This window comes from Budorcas taxicolor, chromosome 17 (genome assembly GCF_023091745.1).
Source record: "Budorcas taxicolor isolate Tak-1 chromosome 17, Takin1.1, whole genome shotgun sequence".
Taxonomy (NCBI): Eukaryota; Metazoa; Chordata; class Mammalia; order Artiodactyla; family Bovidae; genus Budorcas; species Budorcas taxicolor.
This window is the reverse complement of record NC_068926.1, coordinates 71,902,279-71,924,002: the sequence shown is the minus strand read 5'-3', so window position 1 is coordinate 71,924,002 and position 21,724 is coordinate 71,902,279. Positions and strand designations below refer to the sequence as shown.

General features: G+C 54.7%; 1 protein-coding gene across 1 annotated transcript; it reads left to right on the top strand.

Moving 5' to 3' along the window:
• Window positions 1–587: 587 nt before the first annotated feature.
• LOC128062329 (immunoglobulin iota chain-like) lies at window positions 588–17,450 on the top strand. The gene is made up of 4 exons (XM_052654774.1): window positions 588–647; window positions 731–1,044; window positions 16,942–16,993; window positions 17,131–17,450. The coding sequence occupies exons 1-4, from the start codon at window positions 602–604 to the stop codon at window positions 17,448–17,450; spliced, it is 732 nt and encodes a 243-aa protein (XP_052510734.1). The 5' UTR covers window positions 588–601.
• The last annotated feature ends 4,274 nt before the right edge of the window (window positions 17,451–21,724 follow it).

Below are 21,724 nucleotides of genomic sequence, written 5' to 3'. Positions count from 1 at the left end.
CCCTGAGGACAAGGGGCAGAGGCCTGGGGCAGGGCTGAAGGAGGTAAGGCTACCTCTGCCGCCTCCTGAAAGCCCGCCCAGATGCTTCCTTTTCAGGAGCTGCTAGTCACTCCGGGTTCACTCCAGGGGGACAGGGGCTGGGTCTGGAGGGGGCAGGGCATGTTAGGGGCATGGGAGGGGACGGAGCAGACCCTCACCCAGGGCCCCTACACCTTCTGCAGCACCCAGCAGGTGTTTCCCACCGTGAGGACCTGTCCTCTCTTCCGGTTCACCGCACACAGAAGTGTGCACAAGAACCTCACTCTGTGGGGCTCAGCTTCCTTTGGGGGATGCGGAGGTCACCCCCTTGGGGACTCCATCCTGGCCTCCTGGGCACTGGGCTGTGAGCCCCGGGCAGGTGCTTCCTCCCTCAACGCTTCCCCTGGGTTAAGGCAGGAGCCACAAAAGCCAGCAGGCGGCCGTTCTCCCCAACCGGCATTGCAAACCCAAGGAAGTTTGGGATGGCCAAGACCCCGCCCCTGGGAGGTGGGGAGGAGGGCGGAGGAGGGGGCTGGCCCTGCTCCGAGAGGACTCTGGCTGCAGAACTCTGCTCCGCCGCACCATGTCCTGGGCCCCGGTCCTCCTGGGGCTCCTGCTCCACGGCACAGGTGAGAAGCCCCAGAGCTGGCGGTCCCCGGCCCCTCCCCGCACCCTGCTCTGCTCCGGTGCCCACACTCCTCTGTGTCCCCAGGCTGCAGCCCTCAGCCCGTGCTGAGTCAGCCGCCTTCCGTGACCTCGTTTCTGGGAGCCACCGTCCGCCTGGCCTGCACCCTGCGCGGTGACCACAACATCGGCCTTCACAACATCTACTGGTACCAGCAGAGGCCCGGCCACCCCCCGAGATTCCTGCTGAGATATTTCTCCCCCTCCAACAAGAGGCAGGGCCACCAGGTGCCCCCTCGCTTCTCTGGCTCCAAAGACCTGGCCAAGAACACGGGGTATTTGAGTATTGCTGAGCTGCAGGCTGAGGACGAGGCTGTCTATTTCTGCGCTGTGGGGGCCCGGGTCATGGGGCAGAGGCGGGAGACGCAGAGAGAGGAGGGGAGAGAAAGGGAGCTGGCCAGCCCGGGCCCCTGGGACACGCTCCCCTTGCATTAAAGGCTGGAGGGCCACATCCCCGCGGGGTGGGGGTGTGGGCGAGGAGGCCGGGGCGGTGGGCTGCCCAGGGCCAGAAGACACTCCTGTGAGCCCCCTTGGAGGCTGGATTCGGGGATTAAAGCTGCTTGAGTCTTGGGAAGTTGTTCCGCCGAGTGGTCTGAATTGGTTTGGAGGAGGCCCAGGATGCTTTGCGAGCCATCAGAATGAGTGGAATGCCAGGGTGAAGGTCCCAGGAGATAGGCTGGCCGTGGTCTGCTTGGCCGGAGCCCCTGGGCTTGTGGGTCTACCGGGGCGGGGGTGCTGACATGGCCCCTCGGGGGTGCCCCTGCCAAGGACAGGACCCGCTGTTGTCACCTGATTGTGGGCAAGGAGTAAGCAGCTTAGGGAACACCTTCGCTGGCCCTCTGGGGAGGAGAGCGGCGCCCAGGGATGGGTGTGGACTCGGTGCCCCACTGGGCCAGACTGCTCTGTGCCGTGGGGGGCTGGCCTGACTCCAGGGGGTCCAGCAGCATCCCTGGCCTCCACCCCGCCCCCCCCGCCAAATGCCCTTCCACCCATAGTTATGACAACCACAGACATCCCCAGACATCACCAAAGTTCCCCAAGGTGGCAAAATCGTCCCAACCGAGACACCCTCAGCCAGGTGAGAGGAAGTGTTCTCTGTAAAAGGCACAGATAGTAACTAGTTTTGGCTTTCTGGGCCATATGATCTTTGTGGCAACTACTTACTTCTGTCCTGAGAGCTCAGAAGCAGCCACAGACCCTCTCTGAATGCATGGGCATGACTGCTTCCTGTTAAACTTGGTTTACAGAAGCAAGACAGGGCCGGGCTGGCGGTGGTGCTTGGGCCGTGCTCTGCTGACCCTGCTCTGGAGAAACACCCTTTCCTGCCTCCAGGTTGCAGCCAGACCACACTCGGTGGGGTGAGCAAGGCCACCCGAGGCCCCTTGTGCCTGTGGACTCCAGGGTACCAACCCCTCAGGACCCCAGAAGACCCCACGGGCAGGGATGCGGCCTCGTCAGTGGGCTTGTTGGGTGAAAGGGAAACCGTGGGTTCCTGCTATTCTGGCCCATATCTGCACCCCAAGCCCCGAGGTGCGGGGTCCACGTGTGCCCTGCAGAGAGGGACCCCGTACATCCACGTCCACACCACATGTGGACACGTCTCCCATTCAGAGAGGCGCCAGGTGAACCGTCTCCCCTGTGACTCCAAACTGGTCTGAGAATGTCCATTTCTCAAGACTGAAAAGACCCTCAGGGGCAGCCCTTCCCTGTGTGCGTGCGTGTGTGTGTGCGTGTGTGTGTGTGTGTGTGTGTGTGTGTGTGTGTGTGTATGTGTGTGTATCTCCTGTAAAACCATTTATCTCAGCTCTGGCCGCTTTCCAGCCCCTCTGGGCTTCAGCTGTCTGAAATGCACTGGGTTCTTCCCACATCAGACCTTTGCCCCTGAGTGCTTCGCTTCCTGCATCAGACCTTTGAACTGTGGAGTTGGAGAAGACTTGTGAGAGTCCCTTAGACTGCAAGGAGATCCAACCAGTCCATCCTAAAGGAAATCAGCCCTGAATATTTATGGGAAGGACTGATGCTGAAGCTCCAATACTTTGGCTGGGAAAGATTGGAGGTGGGAGGAGAAGGGGACGACAGAGGATGAGATGGCTGGATGGCCTCGTTGACTGGATGGATATGAGTTTGAACAAGCTTTGGGAGTTGGTGAAGGACAGGGAAGCCTGGTGTGCTGCAGCCCATGCGGTCACAAGAGTTGGACGTGACTGAGCGACTGAACTGATTGGGCTTCCGCTCTCTGAAACGCACTGAGTTCTTCCTGCCTCAGACCTTTGCCTCTGGTCACGGACCTCCAGGCCCCGGCTTCCAGAGGCCAGCTAGGTGGTCCTCAAAGAGCTCTGTCTCTTGCTTGTAACCAGCCCTCCTCTCGCTTCCATCCTCTGCGATTCTGGGATTCAGAGTCACAGCGAGAAACCCAGAGAGCAGGGAGTCCTGTCGGCCGCTCCATCATCCCGCTCCCAAGTCTGACCCAGAAACGCAGAGCCCAGCTGGCTGGGACACGTCACCAGTGGCACTGAAGGCCAGGGCCCAGACATTCTGGCCCGAGTTAGACACTGAGGCCCGGGGAGGGGATCTGAGGAGGACCCAAGGGTCTGGTGGGAAGGAGCCTACCTATCAGACGCAGCGAAGTGCAGGGGCTCTGCATGCACACCGAGGCCCACGCGGCTGTGACGGGGGTTTGGCAAGTCGAGCTGGGGCAGGTGACCCCACTCAAAGAGGCCGGGGTAGGGCTGACATTCAGAGGCCCTTGAGTGCAGAGGGGCCTGGCTGGCGTCTCATTCCACATCGCATATTTGTGATGTGCACACAGTTCATGACAGGATGTGAAATGAGGACATTTTCATTCCAGCAGAACTAGGAGGGACACGTTCCCCTCATCAAAGATTGAGGCGCCCCAGGGACTTTCCTATAGTAAAGGCAGGATAAATGTCTGATCTTCTCCCCCGCCCCCACCGTATTTACCAGTCATCGAAAATCACAAGTCAGTGTGCCAGCATCCTCCAACTTGTTAGCACCATCACGAGTTCATGGGTATAACATACTGAGGTGTTTAAATCCACTGAGACTGTGGGAAGTTTTTCTGTCTTCGGGCAGCACAAGGCCTTTCAAGTCGGTGCCTAACCAGAGACACGGTGGTGCGTCGTAAACAGCCCATTCAGTTTTGTCTTTAGAACATTTGGGCCAAATCACCTTCACTTCAGCTGGTTCTCTAAAAGATGGTGTTTTGTTTTTTTTAAAAAAGTGTTGGTGTATGGATCTTCATTATTGTTGTTTTTCCTGTATTTTTAGCTTTGCCATTCATCTCTTTTATTATTAATTTAATATTTGTAGGGAACAAGGTATAAAGAAGGTTGAGAAGTGCTTGCAAACGAGACTCTCAACCAGGGCTGAACATTCTTGCAAACGAGATGTTCTGCCCAGTGTAGGGAACTAGGTTTAAGGAAGGTTGAGAAGTGCTTGCAAACGAGACTCTCAACCAGGGCTGAACATTCTTGCAAACGAGATGTTCAGCTAAGAATCCTGTTTGTTCCCGTGGGAAAAGAACATTTCTTGCACACAAGGATGTTTCTCTGATTCCTCAAAAAGGAGCAGACCCTGGGACAAAACGGATTCTAAGTTGATAAGGAAGTTCCCCAAAACACAGTCTTCGCTGCAGTAAATAAGTCAAGGTAAAGGTTATCTCGCCCTGCGCCTGCGCACTGTATAGTCTCTGAATCACAGTGCTTGGCAGCTTGCCCTGTAGCTTGTTGTGCTAGGGATATAAAATAAAGTAGCTGTAAGAAGCAAGGGTTAAAATATAAAGATTTAAACCACTCTGCAGTGTTGGTGTTTCATTCCGTCGCCGGCATCTGGCGCCCAACGTGGGGCACGACGGAACCGAAAGGGTAAGCACCCTGGGGCAAAAGGCTGAAAGGGGGACTTTCGAGAAAAAGAGAAAAGAATAAAAATCCGAAAGGGTAAACACCCCGGAGCAAAAGGCTGAAAGGGGGACTTTCGAGAAAAAGAGAAAAGAATAAAAATCCGAAAGGGTAAACACCCCGGAGAGAAATGCTGAAAGGGGGACTTTCGAGAAAATAAGAAAAATAAGAGAAAAAGAACAGAAAAAAGAGAAATGAAAAAGAAAAAACTATGGGGAATTCCCCGTCTTTAAAGTCACACTATATGGAGCTGGTTAAGGGGCTCCTGCATTCTATAGGAATTAAAACGTCTACTCGCCGCTTGAGTGAGTTATTCTGTCTTAGAGAGCAGCACTGTTATTGGTTTCAATATCAAACAGAAGTACAGCTGAATCTGAAGGAATGGAAAGTGGTGCAGAAAGAGTGAAGAAGGCAGCATCGAAAAGGAAACGTGATTCCTTTAAGGCTGTGGACTCTATGTAGCGCTATAACGCAGGCTTTAAAATCAGTGGCTGCTGACAGTGAGGCCGCCTCATGTTCTCTCGAGGAGGGGGCTTCACCTCGGCCTCCGCCCAAACCTCCGGATGATAGTACAGATTCATCCACTGAGCCAGATAGAGATGTGAGTTCTGGGGAGGATTCAGATTCTGTAGAGGCAATGACTGCTGCCTTTTAAAAGGTTTTATTAAATAAAAAACAAACTTCCAAGGCTGTTAACCCTTCTGCACCACCTTACGCATCCCTATTTCTGGTAGCTGCCGACAAGGCTGAGGTAGGGAGAGAGAGTCAATAGTTTTGGAAGTACGGGAAAAAGTATATTTTGGGAAATGCTTATTAATGACTCTCGTCCTTTAATGTCACTGATTATTGAAGGTAAACAGTTTGAAGGATTAGTGGATACAGGAGCAGATGTTTCGGTTATTTCTCTTCAGCAATGGCCTAATGACTGGAAAAAAGAAAAAATTCCTCTTGTTTTAACAGGCTTAGGATCAATAGCAGATGTGTGGAGAAGTGCTCAACCTTTGTCATGCCAATTGTCTAATGGAAAAAAAGTATTTATTTCTTTTTACATTGTTAATATACCTAATAATATCTGGGGAAGAGATCTTTTATTTTCTTTAGGAACAACGCTTACCATCTCGTCGGAAAACCTGTAGCCACTGCTCAAATTCCTCGAGCTCTCCCATTGAAATGGTTAACTGATGTCCCTAACTGGGTTGAGCAGTGGCCGCTTCCAAAAGTGAAGCTCGAGGCTTTAGAACAATTAGTAAAAGAACAGCTTCAATCTGGCCATATTGAACCTTTTACGTCTCCTTGGAATTCTCCTCTTTTTGTCATTAAGAAAAAATCTGGTAAATGGAGAATGTTGACTGATTTAAGGGAAGTTAACAAATGTATAGAACCTATGGGAGCTTTGCAATTAGGTCTCCCTTCTCCTGCTTTGATTCCACAGGATTGGTCTTTGATGGTTTTAGATTTGAAGGATTGTTTTTTTAATATTCCTTTGCAAATAAAAGACAGACATAAATTTGCTTTTACTATTCCGGTGTATAATCATGGGCAGCCCGTAAAACGTTATCAGTGGACAGTGTTGCCTCAAGGAATGATTAATAGCCCTACACTTTGTCAGGAGTCTGTTGATCATGCTCTTATTACTGTGAGACAACAATTTTCTAATTGTCTTCTCTATCATTATATGGATGATCTTCTATTGGCAGCTCCTAGTAAAGAGGAACGAGATAAATTTTTTATTCATGTAAAGAAAGCTTTAAGTGATTTTAATCTTCAAATTGCTCCTGAAAAAATTCAAACTGAATTTCCTATTTCATATTTAGGTGCTATTTTGGAACGACAAAGAATAAAACCTCAAAAAGTCCAAATTAGACGAGATAATTTAAAAACTCTTAATGATTTTCAAAAGCTTTTGGGTGATATTAACTGGTTACGTCCCATGTTAGGGATTCCTACACCTCAATTGCGTCATTTATTTTCTACTTTGGAGGGTGATACTGCTCTTAACAGTCCTCGATCTCTTACTTCTCAAGCAAAAGAGGAATTACACTTTGTAGAGCAACGGTTAAATGAAGGGTTTCTTACTTATCTACAACAGGATCAACCTATATATTTCATACTGTTCCATACTCCCTATTCTCCTACTGGAGTTATTGCTCAATCTGCAGGGTTGATTGAGTGGGTATTTTTACCCAATAACTATACAAAAAAGCTTACTGCTTATATGGATAGAATTGCTTTCCTTATTTTGAAAGGTCGAGGCCGTATTACTCAGTTAATTGGAAGTGACCCTCAAACAATTATTACTCAACTTACTTCCACCCAAATTTCTAATTGCTTACAGTTTAATGAAAATTGGCAGATAGCTCTTGCATCTTATTCAGGGACTTTTTCTAATCAATATCCTCAATCTAAAATGATAGATTTTCTTCGACATACATCAATGGTTTATAAATCTCCTATATCTAATATTCCAGTTGAAGGAAAAACTATTTTTACAGATGCCAATAAAAATACTGCTGGTTATTGGACTGATACTACTGCTAAAGTTGTTCCACATTCCTTTTCTTCTGTGCAGCCTGCTGAACTTTGGGCCATTTGTTTGGCATTACAGGATTTTTTTGATATTCCTATTAATATTGTTTCTGATTCTAAATATGCAGTCTTTTCATGTATTTATCTTCCTGAAGCCACTCTACCGGTAACTTTAAAAACTAATATTGATAAATTATTTTTTCAGGTTCAACAATTATTAATTAGGCGAACTAACCCTGTCTTTTTTACTCATATTCGAGCTCATTCTTCTCTCCCCGGACCATTATCTCAAGGAAATGAAACTGAAAAATGGCAACATTCTGCATTGGTTCCACCTCAATTACAAATGGTTGGGCACCTTCAATTACAAGGAGATATATGGAAATTATGGGCAGTGTCAGGTGACCTTACTATATGGATGGGAAACTTTACTTTAAATATTAATGATCCTAAGGGGCCATTTCAAGTTCATTTGCATATTAATAAATCTTACTCTGCTATAGCATGTGTAAAATTTCCTTATTCTTTACTGTATGGGCAATGGATTTGGAATGAAATTTTGGGAGTTATATCATGTTCTGATTGTAACTTGACTCAATGTATAAATCATTCCTGGTGGGAAAATGTTAAAAACAAGATGGTCCATTCCAGTAATTATTCTTTGGTCACTGTGAAAGCACGGACTGAACTTTGGTTGCCTGCTAATCTTACTCGACCTTGGTCGGACTCTTTTGCTGTCACTCATCTTGTGAATGCTGTACAAACTTCTCCATCGATCTCGAAGAATGCTTGGCATTGTCATCGCATCAATTCTCGCCGTGGCTTCAGTAACAGCAACAGCAACTGTAGCAGGTCTTGCTTTGCATCAAGGCATACAGACTGCTGATTTTGTCAGGGAATGGCATAAAGATGCTCATTTATTGTGGCAACAACAGCATGATTTGGACTCTCACTTGGCTACTGATGTATTGAATTTACAACATACTGTTTCCTGGTTAGGAGATCAAGTGACTGTGTTAGCTACAAAGAGTGTGTTAAAATGTGATTGAAACTCATCTCACCTATGTGTAACCCCTGTTCCCTTTAATATGAGTGAGGGTTGGGAAAAGGTGAAAAGGTCTTTAGTGGGACACCAGAATTTAACTGCTGAAATTATGGAATTGGAACAAACTATATTGTCAACTTTTAGTAAGACGCTGCCTAATATTCTTGGTTCTGATATACTGAAGAGTCTTCAAGAAGGATTAGATAACCTTAATCCTTTAGGGCATGTATCTACATTGTTAACAACATCCTTTGTGAATACTTTGTTAATTGTTGCTTTATGTTTTATTGCTTTTATAGTCTACCGGCGCTGGCGAAAAGGGAAACAATTAAAAGAAGAAGCTTTGCGTATTCAAGCACTTATTCAGCATCTACAAGAAAAGAAAGGGGGAGATGTAGGGAACAAGGTATAAAGAAGGTTGAGAAGTGCTTGCAAACGAGACTCTCAACCAGGGCTGAACATTCTTGCAAACGAGATGTTCTGCCCAGTGTAGGGAACTAGGTTTAAGGAAGGTTGAGAAGTGCTTGCAAACGAGACTCTCAACCAGGGCTGAACATTCTTGCAAACGAGATGTTCAGCTAAGAATCCTGTTTGTTCCCATGGGAAAAGAACATTTCTTGCACACAAGGATGTTTCTCTGATTCCTCAAAAAGGAGCAGACCCTGGGACAAAACGGATTCTAAGTTGATAAGGAAGTTCCCCAAAACACAGTCTTCGCTGCAGTAAATAAGTCCAGGTAAAGGTTATCTCGCCTGCGCCTGCGCACTGTATAGTCTCTGAATCATAGTGCTTGGCAGCTTGCCCTGTAGCTTGTTGTGCTAGGGATATAAAATAAAGTAGCTGTAAGAAGCAAGGGTTAAAATATAAAGATTTAAACCACTCTGCAGTGTTGGTGTTTCCTTCCGTCGCCAGCAAATATTTACTTTATTTTGGAGTGTAGTTGACTCACGATGTTGGGGCAGCTTCGGGTGTACAGCCGAAACCTTCAGTGACACACGTGTCCATTCTCCTCCGAGTCCCTGTCCCAGTTAGGTTCTTACAGAATAGCGAGCGGAGTTCTCTGAGCTACGGACACAGAAGGTCCCCCTCAATCATCTATGCCACCGTGTGCATGTGTCAGTACCCAACTCTCAGCCTCTCCCCCCATCACATTTCCCCTTGGACAGCCTCTGCTCTGGAGTCTGCGAGTCTTTTTCTGTTACGTACACAAACCCCTCTGTATCCTTCTTTCCGACTCCACATAGAAGTGATAGAGTATGATATTTGTCTTTGACCGGCTTCAGCGTGATGGCCCATCTCTGTCGCTGCAGATGCCATTAGCTGAGTCTCTTTTATGGCGGAGTAATATTCCATTGTGTGTGTGTGTATATATACACGCTGCTGCTGCTGCTAAGTCGCTTCAGTCGTGCCCGACTCTGTGCGACCCCATAGACAACAGCCCACCAGGCTCCCCCGTCCCTGGGATTCTCCATACGCATATATATATATAGAGTGGCTCAGATGGTAAAGAATCTTCCTACAATGCAAGAGACCTGGGTTCAATCCCTAGGTTGATAAGATCCCCTGGAGAAGGAAATGGCAACCCGCTCCAGTATTTGTGCCTGGAGAATCCCAGGGACAGAGGGGCCTGTTGGGCTACAGTCCCTGGGGTCGCAGTGTCGGACACAACTGAGCGACTAACACAGCGCATATGAGTGTCTTCCCTGAAAGACTCATGACTTAGAACACCCTGAATGGAGGAAGAGGACGAGAACGAGAAACATTTGAAACCATCCATGTGATCCTGGTGACGGCTAAACCAGGCTCCCAAACACTTCACTGTCCCGAGAGAAGAAAAATTAAGGAGAGATTCAGGAAAACACAACCCACCTTACACCACTCACTCAAAGTTAAAAAAGAGAGAAAGCCATTAAAAAACAAAGTTAAAGCTCTGTCTGCCGTCCTCAAGGCACAGTGGCACCCGGGCTGGAAGTCGTGACAGGTTCTCCTCTGCTGGACGCTGCGTGGACCACAGAGAGGGAAGTGGGGCTGGGAGGGTGGCGGTCCTTACGAGCCGACCTTGACCCCTCCATTCCCAGTGACTGCCGTCCAACTGGGGGCGGTCTGGACTAGTCCCTCAACTGAGACACCTCCTGTCCTTCCCAGCATCTCATCAGCTCATCCTCGACCCAGAGGCCCAGAGATGCAGCACCTTCAAGCTCAGTGTCAGCTCCGCGGAGCTCAGAGCTGTCCTGGGGAACCACCACAAGGGCATGGTGCGGGGAACCACCACAAGGGCAATGTGCAGGGCACCCACGGGCTGGCAGCGCCCAGCGTCACCTGGGGGCTTATGAAGAATGCCACGTGTCCAGGCTGCCGTAGACCTGCTGAGTCTGAACCCGCATCGTCACAGGCTCCCTGGCGGCTCCACGCACGAGGAAGAGCCCTTCTGGCACCCTTGTCATCTGCTTCCGCCTCCCTTGTTAGGACACTTCCACTTAAGCTCCACGTGTGTCCAGCAGCTGATGTTCTGAAGAGGCTTCTCAGCCACCCACCCCTCCAGGGTCCCCGGGGTCCAGCCAGACGCGGACTTCCGACCACGGCCACCGCGGGCTGCGTGGTCTGCAGCAGCGGCCAGGCACACGGCACAGGGCGGGTGGGCTGTAGCTGGGGGTCCCTGGATTGAGGGACAGCCCCTTCTTGTTCCCAAGACCTAGGGCTGTCCCTGGGGGAACCACCGCCTCCCTGGGCGGTGGGGGAGTGTCACACCTGCCCGGGGGACTGGGAGGGACCAGCTTCCGCCTGGGACTCCAAGCAAGATCCAGCCCCTAAAGTGTGAGGAGCTTAGGTCCCAGGCTGGAGTGAGCCAGGCACCACAGTAGGGAGAAGCTGGACCAGGTCGGGGACCCCAGGGGCTCCCCCATACTCAGCTGCATAGCAGCTATCAGGGTGACCGCACCCCATTACTGTCCAGGGCCTGGCCCATCTACCCAAGAACTGTGAGGTCTCGTGATTCAGCACCAGGCCCTTGCAGATGCCCAGTCAGCGTGTGTGGAATACGGGGATCCAAGCTAAGTCACGTGGTCCCTGGAGCCTGACCTTACCTTCAGGAACTCCCAGTCACCTGGAGAAGTCAGTCTACCTGCCACGGCATCCCGTGACTGCACTGGGCAGGTGCCGACAGGATGTCTGGGGTGGCCTCACCACACGGGCACGTGGCTTTCATGAAATTCACTCTGGGGTCCTCTGGGGAGAGCGTCACAGCGATGGACAAACCACGGGGACCTGAAGCAGAATAGTTTCAAACACGAATCTGATGCACAAGAGAGGGTGGGATGACAAGCTCCGTCTCCTACAGACACTGGATCAGAACCACATTCTCCAAAGGCTCTCCTATCAAAACCTCCTGTAAGAAATCCATTTCCCATCAACATCCAGAGTGTATAGATATTAGCGCATGTGTCTGTGTGTGTGTCTGTGTGTGTGTGTGTGTGTGTTGTGTCTGTGTGTGTCTATGTGTGTGTCTGTGTGTGTGTCTATGTGTGTGTGTTGTGTCTGTGTGTGTCTGTGTGTGTCTGTGTGTGTGTCTGTGTGTGTGTGTATCTGTGTGTGTGTGTGCATGTGTCTGTGTGTGTGTCTCTATATGTGTGTCTGTGTGTGTCTCTGTGTGTGTGTGTCTCTGTGTGTGTATCTCTGTGTCTTTGTGTGTGTGTGTCTGTGTGTGTCTCTGTGTGTATGTCTCTGTGTGTGTGTGTGTGTGTGTCTGTGTGTGTGTGTATGCGTGCACACATGTGCCCCGTCATGTCCAACTCTTTGGGGCCCCCTGGATTGTAGCCCGCCAGGCTCCTCTGTCCACGGAATTTCCCAGGCAGGACTACCTGGTCCCTGCTGCTGCTGCTGCTGCTGCTGCTAAGTCGCTTCAGTCGTGTCCGACTCTGTGCGACCTCACAGATGGCAGCCCACCAGGCTCCCCCGTCCCTGGGGTTCATCAGGCAAGAACACTGGAGTGGGTTGCCATTTCCTTCTCCAATGCATGAAAGTGAAAAGTGAAAGTGAAGTTGCTCAGTCGTGTCCTATTCTTAGCGACCCCATGGACGGAGCAGCCTGGTAGGCCTGCAGTCCATGGGATTTTCCAAGCAAGAATAGGAGTCAAAATCATAGACCCTGAAAGCAGAAGAAGGGTGGTTCATGGAGCCTGGGCGGGGCGGGGACAGGGAGCTTGTGTTTAAGGGAGATGGAGGGTCAGTGTGGGAAGAGGAGGACTTCTGGAGGGGGCTGGGGGTGACGGTTGCTCTTATGTTTACTATGAGGGTGTGTGTGTGAGAGAGATGCACGGACGTGTGTGTGTGTGAGACACATGGATGTGTGTGCGTGTGAGAGAGAGACCCATGGATGTGTGTGCGTGTGTGTGTGTGAGACGCATGTGTGTATGTGTGACCTATGGCGGAGGGGGGTGTCATCCAGGGGGTGCTGAACACGGCTCCTTATGCCCAGTTTTGTGATGAAACCTTGGTTCCCCGCCCTGCAGCTGGCCTGTAACCTGGGCCGTCTCCTCACCCCCACCTCAGCCTCGGCCTCGCCCCTTCTCGACCCCCCCCCCCCCGCAGGAGATGCCCAGGGCGCCCTTGGGAACAAGGGCGGGAGCAGGTGTGTCCCCCCGGGTCCCTGGGGCAGGTTGGCAGAGACTGCGGTGTGAGGCGGTTAAGCCCTGGATCCGGACCAAGCAGGGCAGCTGGCAGAGGCCCCTGGGAGAGGCCCCCCAGTACTGGCCCTGGGCCCTGGGGGAGGGGGCGGTGCTGGGGGCAGGGACAGAAGGCCCAGGCAGAGGACGGGCCCCGTGGGACGGGGCATGCCCGGACGGCCCCTGCCAGCAAGGGGAAGCAGGGGCACATTCGACCCCCTCCAAGGAGGAGCCCACACCAGCGCGTCTGCCCAAGGTGCCCTTGGCTGCGGGAGCACATGAGGCCCAGGCCAGGCCAGGGGGCCCGTGAGGCCCCCAGGGGTCAGCGCGGTGTCCCCAGGCAGCCCTGGCCTCTCATCCTGCTGGGCCTGGCAGTGGGCGCCCACGGCCTGCTGCCCCCGACGGCGGCGCCTCAGAGCACGGCCCCCCGCATGGAGGCCCCAGCAGGAAAGAGCCCGTGGAGCCTGTGGGGCAGGTAAGGGCCGAGGGGGTCGTGGGGGTGCACGGGGGTCCCTGCTCCCGACGCTGGGGGTGAGGACAGAGACACCATGAGGGCAGATGGCGGGGTGGGGGGGGGGGTGCCTCGGCTGGAGGGTGGGGCCTGGAGATGGAGGCTTCATCTGAAGCATCGGCATGCTGTCTGGTGTGGACTATTTTGCATTAATTGTTTTTACTGGATTAAAACATCATTTTTCTGGATTGCTGAGCTTCTTGGCCTCACTTACCGTTTGCACCCAAGACTGGGGTCTCCCCCGCCCGGCGCTGGTCCTCTGAGTGGAGCAGCACAGGCAGGCGGGCGCAGGAGGCCTCGGGGGTGACTGCCCTCGTCCTGGGGTCCCCGGGGCCCCCCTAGGCTGCTGAACCACCTTTTTGCCCTTCCCCTCGCTGGGCAGGCGCTGGTCCCTGGAGCACCAGGGCACAGGCTCTGCCGGGTGATGGGGGAAGCTTTCCTGGTGCCCTGGGGCCCCCAGCCAAGGGCCACCTCCTGCAACTGGCCCCCAGGAGCCCGAGCCCACCAGGGTGCAGGCGCATCCATGGGAAAGGCCCAGGTGAGGGCCTGGGGGTCCACGGTCTGCCCCCCTGGCCGTGTGGCTCCAGTCCTCCTCTCTGCGTGTGGTGGGGGTCCCTGGACAGTGCACTGACCACCAGGGACGGTCTGAGACCATCAGTGACCCCGCGGCACGACCGTCATGGGCACTGACCGTTTAGGGGCACAGCCTCCCTCTCAGCAGCCCCCCAAGCAGGCCCCACTGTCACCCTCAATTTACAGACGAGGACGGGGGCCCAGAGAGGTGAGGCGGCTGCCGGAGGACACACGCTGGTGCTGACTCCCAGCGCCCAAGCCTCCAGCGGCCCCCTCTCCCCGACGCTGGCTGGGCTGACAAGTCCACTCCTCTGGGCCTCAGTTTCCCCTCTGCAAAGTGAGGGGTGCGAGCTAGATGAGAGCCTCGCAGCCTGACACCTGCCCCAGAGAGGTGGGGGCGGCTGTGGCAGCAGGTGGGAGGGCTGCTGCTTGAGCTGGTCTCACGGGTCCGGGACACGGACCTGGGACGGGGTGCTCCAGGCAAAGGGAGCGGGGGCCCCCCCGAGGCGGACAGCGGGGGGCGCAGGCCTGCAGGGAGCTTCCAGAGCCGGGCGGAGCAGGCTGCACACCACCCCGTCCGTCACCCTAGGACCCAGGGGGAGGGGCTGAGGGGTTCAAGGGCGGGGCTCTCAGAGTCAGGTTGTCGTTTTGGGAAAGAAGTTCTGGATCAAAAACCAGTGTGAGGCCAGATTAGAGGCTGGAGAAGAGGCAGTGGAAAGGCGACCGGAGGAGGGGCCGGTCCACGGGGCCTAAGGAATCGGCAGGTGGATTTACAGTGACGTCGCCAGCGGGCTGATGGGGAGCAACAGACACTGCCAGGGACTGTCAGTGGGAGACTGAACTTCTGGAACGGACAGCACCACGTGCCAAGAGTCATACAGATGGGCATTCTGCTTAGTCACGCGACCCCACCTCTACACGCGCACCTCGGGACTCCTCAGGGGAGTCCAGGGGTTAAGACTGAACTTCCACTGCAGGGGGCCTGGGTGCCACCCCTGGTCAGGGAGCTAAGATTCCACATGCCATGTGGTACGGCCAAAAAATAAAAATAAAGGTAAAGAATGAAAGAAGTTTATCTTGATGATATAGCAGAACTTTGGCTGAATACTGTATGTTCTCGGGGAAGAAGTAGGGGCAGCCTAGAAGTAGACGTCCAGCGAGAAGGGAGGGTGAGACGTGCAAGAGAAAGTCGCTCGGGCGTGTCTGACTCTCTGCGACCCCATGAACCGCAGCACACCAGGCCTCCCTGTCCATCGCCAACTGCCGGAGTCCACCCAAACCCGTGTCCGTCGAGCCGGTGATGCTATCTAACCATCTCATCCTCTGTCGTCCCCTTCTCCTCCTGCCCTCAGTCTTTCCCAGCATCAGGGTCTTTTCAGATGAGTCAGCTCCTCGAATCAGGTGGCCAAAGTATCGGAGTTTCAGCTTCAACATCAGTCCTTCCAATGAACACGTGCTAATGAGATCATAGAGTTGCGTAACCCCCACCCCAATCAAGATACAGAACATTCCTACCACCCTCCCCAGATTTCTCTGGGTTCTTGTGTAAAGTCCTCTTTCTATCCCAGCCATGAAAAACCACTGGTTTCTTCCTTTGATCTGCCACGCAGAGTGGCAGGTGGTATCTATAGTTCCCCCCACCGGGGACTGAACCTATGGCCCCTGCAATGGAAGCTTGCAGACTTAGCCACTGGACAGCCAGGGACTCCCTATGGTTCTGACCCTATAGTTTTGCCTTTTCCAGATATCGGCGTCATCACGCTGTGTGTAACCTCTTTTTCAAGCAAACATTTTATTTGGGGATATTTGTAGATTCACATGCAGCTGTAAGAACGTAATACAGGGGGTCCCACGTACCCTTCATCCAGCTTCCCGTAACAGTGATGTCTTGTAATATAAAAAAACCACAGCCAGGGTACGACCAGGATGCAGTCAATTGCAGAATATTCTGAGCCCTTCCTGGCCACGCCCACTTCCTTCCCTCCCCAGCCGGGACAGACGAGCTGGCAGCTACTAACCCGGTCTTCTTTTCTAATTTTGTCCCCTTCAAGATGGTTCTATAAATGGAATTGTACCGTTAGCAACCTTTTCGGGACCAGTTTTCTTTTGAAAATGTTTTTTGTTGGAGTATAGTCGAGTTGCTTATTTCTGCTGTACAGCCTGGAGAAGGCAATGGCAACCCACTCGGGTGTTCCTGCCTGGAGAATCCCAGGGACGGGGGAGCCTGGTGGGCTGCCGTCCACGGGGTCGCACAGAGTCGGACACGACTGAGCGACTTCACTTTCACTTTTCACTTTCATGCACTGGAGAAGGCAATAGCAACCATCTCCGGTGTTCTTGCCTGGAGAATCCCAGGGACGGGGGAGCCTGGTGGGCTGCCGTCTATGGGGTCACAGAGTCGGACACGACTGAAGCGACTTAGCAGCAGCAGCGGCTGTACAGCAAAGTGAATCAGTCAGACGTAGACATCTATCTACACTTTTTTAGATTCTTTCCCCACGTGAGCCATTCCATGCCATGTCCAGTCACGTCTGACTCTTTGCGACCCCATGAACTGTAGCCCTCCAGGCTCCTCTGTTCGTGGGATTTTCCAGGCAAGAAGGCTGGAGTGGGTTGCCATTTCCTCCTCCAGGGCATCTTCCCGCCCCAGGGATCAAAGCTGTGTTCCGTAAGCCACGGCAGAGTGTCGGCTAGAGCTCCCTGCGCCGCACAGCGGGTCCTCATTAGCTGTCTGCTTCATACACAGTAGTGCGTACATGCCAGTCCCGATTTCCCAGTTGATCTCTTCCCTCTCCCACCCTTGGTAACCGTAACCAGAGGAGAAGGCGGCGGCGGAGGGTGAGCTGGTTAGACAGCATCACCCGGGGTGCCCTGGCTGCTGGAGGGCTGGCTACCCACACCCACTCCCACAGGACACAGCCCGGTGTCCATCACGCCCAGCAGGTTCCCACTCCGGCCGGACCCCAGGGGGACGGGCCCCAGGTGCTGGCCTGGCGTCTGGTCTGAGGCTTCCTTACCGTGGTATGTCTTTGGCAGCGGGACCGAGGTCACCATCTCAGGTAAGTGGCTCTCACCCCTTCCCCAGCCTGTCCCACCCTCTGCTCTCTCGGGAAAGCCACTTTTCTCTGTCTCCCGAGGTCAGGGGCTCCACCAGGGATGCTGGCCCGATGACCTTCCATCTCCCTACCACCCGCAGGTCGGCCCAAGTCTGCACCCTCGGTCACCCTGTTCCCGCCCTCCACGGAGGAGCTCAGCACCAACACGGCCACCCTGGTGTGTCTCATCAGCGACTTCTACCCGGGCAACGTGACCGTGGCCTGGAAGGCAGACGGCACCCCCGTCACCCGGGGCGTGGTGACCAGCCAGGCCTCCAAACAGAGCAACAGCAAGTACGTGGCCAGCAGCTACCTGACCCTGATGGGCAGCGAGTGGAACCCAAAAAGCAGTTACAGCTGCGAGGTCACGCACGAGGGGAGCACCGTGACAAAGACAGTGAAGCCCTCCGAGTGTTCTTAGGGCCCTGGGCCCCCACCCTCCTGGAGCCCCGGGACCCCGTGAGGGTCTCCCCTCCCACGTGGTCCCCTACGTCCCTTCCTCCTGCACCCAGTCTGCTTGCAACAAAACGGCCTCATCGTCATTCAGAAATCCTGCCCGCTGCTCGTTTTTTCCTTGTCTCGTATTTAATCGGCAACCTCTCCAGGATTCTGGAGATTCAGGAATCCCAGGCACCAAGGAGAGGACACCCCAAGGGGAGAGGCTCACAGTGACGGGGTCGGGGGGCAGGCATTGCCCAGAGACTAGTCAGGAACCTCCCCCACCGACTCTCCTCCTCCAGCACAGGGCCGTGCCCAGCCCTGCCACCTGGCCAGACACAGCTGCCCGTGGCTGGTGTCGTCCAGAGGAGCGCTCTATCCCTGCCTGGTGGGGACCCCCACACCTGCCTGCCCCCGGCTTGTCCTTTCTCTGTGGTATGACGGCTGTCACCATTACTGACCCGGGACCTTGGCCTGCATCCGTCTCTCCGTGTCCTGCCAGGTCTCCGGGCTGGGCCACTCCTGAGGGTCTCCCAGCCCCGGCTCCCTCTTCCTTTCTCCCTGGCCCCCTGGGCTCACGGGGAGGGGGCTTGGACTTTAGCTTTGGCTCTGGGGCACAGCTTCCCTCTACCCCGAGTGCTCCAAGCCCTCCTGGATCCAGGTTCCTGGCCCCCAGGACCCACGGCCTCAGGGAGGGAGTTGTGGGGCCTTGGGTCGGAGGGACGGGCTTCCTCACGCCCCGGCCCCTCCTCTGGGTCAGGAATTAGGGCCCGGGCATTCACGGAGGGGCTGGGAGAGGGCGGCCTCTTCCTAGAGACTCTGCCCCAGTCCCAGTTCCAGGCTGGGGGCGGAGGGCAGGGGTGCTCCCTGAGCCCTGCCACCGGAAGGGCCAACCTGGCACAGGGCCTGCCTGGCCCAGCGGCAGCATCTTGAGGAAAGAGTTCAAAGGCCAAGCCCCCAGGACAGGTCCCTGTCCCTTCCCCAGACCCGCTTTCTGCTGCCTCTGGCCCCCAGCGCCAGCTCCCCTAGCCCAGCGTCTTCGTCCCCCGAGGCCCCAGCTTCACACTCCCCGCACTCCGGTCTTGCTGACCCCTCCACTGGGCTGACAGACCTGGTCCCCACCTGCCAGGAGGACCTGCTGCCCCCCAGCGCCCTGCCGTGACCCTCACAGGGACCCTGAACCCCGGTGATCTGGGCTGACTGAGTGCGTGGGGGCTGAGAGGAGCTGCTCCCTGGCATGCCCCCACTCCTGATCCCAGGTTCCCGGGGCCGGTGGAGGCAGGTTCTCACACCTCCGGTCAGGATCGGGGACGAGGCCCGGGCCCCACCAGCGGCCGGCCACTGACCTGCTCAGTGCAGCTGGGAACAGGTCTTTGGCAATGGGGACTCCAGGGGAGCTGGCTGCCCCCCTCCATGTCCCAGGGGCCCCGCTGGGCGCTGGGTGGGCGTCACAGAGCCCCCCGATGACAGCGACCAACTTGGCTGGCCAGCACCACCGCCTGCTCCGCCCGGCCGGGGGCTGGCTGTCCCGGGCTCAGCCGCGGGTGTCGTCTCTCTGCTGTGAGGATGGGGCTGGCCAGTGCTGCCCGGTGGTCCTGCTCTCCCTCCTGGCCCCAGGCCACCCTGGGAGGAGGGTGCTCCCCTCATGGGTGAGGACACTGAGGTCCCCAGAGCCAAGGCAGCCTCCAGGGGCCTGCTCGGGACCACACACCCGCGGTGGGCACCCAGGGCCTCTCCCAGGGTCACCTCCATCCCCAGGAGCCAGGAGCTGGGCCCATGACCCCGCAGCCCCTGGATGTCAGTGGCCTCCGGAGGCTCCGTGGGGTGGGGGTCCCTGGTCCCTCAATCTATGCTGACTTGGCACGGGGTAGGGGGGCAGGTTGGAGGGGGTCACGGACCCTCTGAGTCCATATAGCAAAGCAGGGCAGGTTCTGTGGGCCCATTTCACAGAGGAGAGAACTGAGGTTCAGACAGCAGGAGAGGGGTTGGGACCTGCCCCGGGACACAGTGGGAGCTGCTGGCTGACCAGCCGCACCCCCTCACCTCAGCCCCGCCCCCCACTCTTTCCCTGGCCCCTCAGCCGGGACGAGCCGTTCACTCACTCACTCATTCAGCAAAGCCTCAGTGAGCGCCGCTGTGGGCCGGTGCTGGGGGCAGAGGCTCAGGACCACCTGCTCTGGAACTGCCTGTGCACTGGGGGATGGCAAGGAGCCCACCACTGACGCCACCACATCCCCCAGCCCTAGGCCAGCTCCCTGCCCGCCCAGGGAGAATCGCCCCACACATTTGGGGCCTCGAGGTGGCCAGGGGCCAGGATGGCCCTGATTCAGGGTCCCCTCCCTGCAGCTGGGGTTGGAGATAATGGAACCTCACTCCCTGGAGGGCTGGGAGGGCCGGTCAGGTGGAAGATAAACGTTTGTGGCCTCTGGGGTTGACAGTTGCTGCTGCCGTTGGTGACCAGCTGCTCGGGGCCCAGCAGCCTCAGGCCAGCACCCCCGGGCACCCTCACCCCCACGCAGCTGGCTACCCCTGGGAATCTCCAGGTGAAAGCTAAGTCTAACTTTGCCCTAAACAGAACTCTGGGAGACAGCAGGGAGCCAGAAGGGGAAGAAAAACCGAGCCAGCGGTCGGCGGGGCGTGGGACTGGGGACAGGTGTGGCCCGCACGGCGGGACAGGCCAGGTTCAGGGCTGATGCCGGATATTTGTGCAGCTTGCAGGTGGGGGTAGCAGAGCTGCCCCTGGTCTGGGCCTGGCCCGCCCCAGCACGTCCTCCCCATCCTGGGTCCTGGGGTCCTGGGGTCCTGAAAGGCCCGACCACAGGGATTCTCACCTCCCCCTTCAAGGACCCTCACTGACAAAGGAGAAGCTGCTGCTCCTGTGAAGGAGGCCCAGCTGCACATGAGGAGACGCTCAAGCCACTGTTGCCGTCCAGGCACTCACCTGGGTCCACTCTCTACGACCCCACGGGCGGCAGCACGCCAGGCCCCCCGTTCATCACCAACTCCCGCGCTTGCTCAAACTCATGTCCAATGAGTCGGTGATGCCGACCAACCATCTCAGCCTCTGTCGTCCCCTTCTCCTCCTGCCTTCAATCTCTCCAGCATCAGGGTCTTTTCCGATGAGTCTGCTCTTTGCATCAGGTGGCAAAGTATTGGAGCTTCAGCTTCAGCATCAGTCTTTACAATGAATATTCAGGGTTGATGTCCTTTAGGATGGACTGGTTTGATCTCCTTGCTGTCCAAGTTGCTCTCAACATCATTAGCAATTATTGAAAATAACAATTACCACCACAATGAGATGCCACGTCACACACCCAACAGGATGACTGTAATGTTTAAAAAAATGTAAAATCACCAGTGTTGGCAAGGATGTGAAGAAATCAGAACTTTTGTACACTGAGGGTGAGACTATGAAATGGTGCAACTGCTGTGGAAAGCAGCTTGAGAGTTTCTCCAGAGGTTACGCATAGAACCACCATATAGTCCAGCAATTCTACGGCTAGGCAGGTACCCCAAAGAATTGAAAACAGGTATTCACATAAAAACTTACTCATCCATGCTCACAGTAGCACTGTTCACAGTTGCCAAAAGGTGAAAAGAACTCAAGAGTCAACCCACCGCTGAATGCATAAACAAATGTTGATATACAGGAAGTGGAATTTCATTTGCCCGTTAAAAGGAATGGAGGGCTGATACAGTACTGATGAGCGAGAAAAACACAGTTCGTGCATGACACCACACACAAAAGTCACCTGTCGTATGATTCCATTTACATGAGCTGGCCAGAATTCAGGGAAAGCCAGAGAGACAGACAGCAGTGCTAGCGGCTGCCCGGGTCCGGAGCCAGCGGGGATGGGGAGCAAGCACGCAATGTGTTCAGGGTCTCCCTTTGGGGCGATAACAGTACTTTGGAACTAGATGCAGACGGTGGTGCAACAACATGATGCCTGTACCAATCCACGGGATCCACTTCAAAATGGATAATTTCATGTGATGTGAATTAAATAAAAAAAACAACCAAAAACCTCTACTGACTCTCTCCCCCAGGGGATCTTCAGTTCGCTGGGTCATGAACTTGTGCCGATAAAACCCACACCAAACAGATGGAAACACAGCGTGTCAAGGCGGGTGTGACCTGGTTCAGCCAACGGACCTGCAGGAAGGAAGGATTCGGGCCTGGCCGGGGCGGAGTCTGCGTCTCCTCCGGGGCCGTCCTGTCCTGGCAGAGGTTTGGGTGGGGCTGCGGCCCCAACTCCA

Bases quoted from the DNA above. Each gene is read 5' to 3' on its own strand.
- LOC128062329 (XM_052654774.1), top strand. From the start codon at position 602: ATGTCCTGGGCCCCGGTCCTCCTGGGGCTCCTGCTCCACGGCACAG. The intron at 648-730 runs GTGAGAAGCCCC...CTGTGTCCCCAG, and splicing joins GCTCCTGCTCCACGGCACAG to GCTGCAGCCCTCAGCCCGTG. The intron at 1,045-16,941 runs GTCATGGGGCAG...GTCTGGTCTGAG, and splicing joins TCTGCGCTGTGGGGGCCCGG to GCTTCCTTACCGTGGTATGT.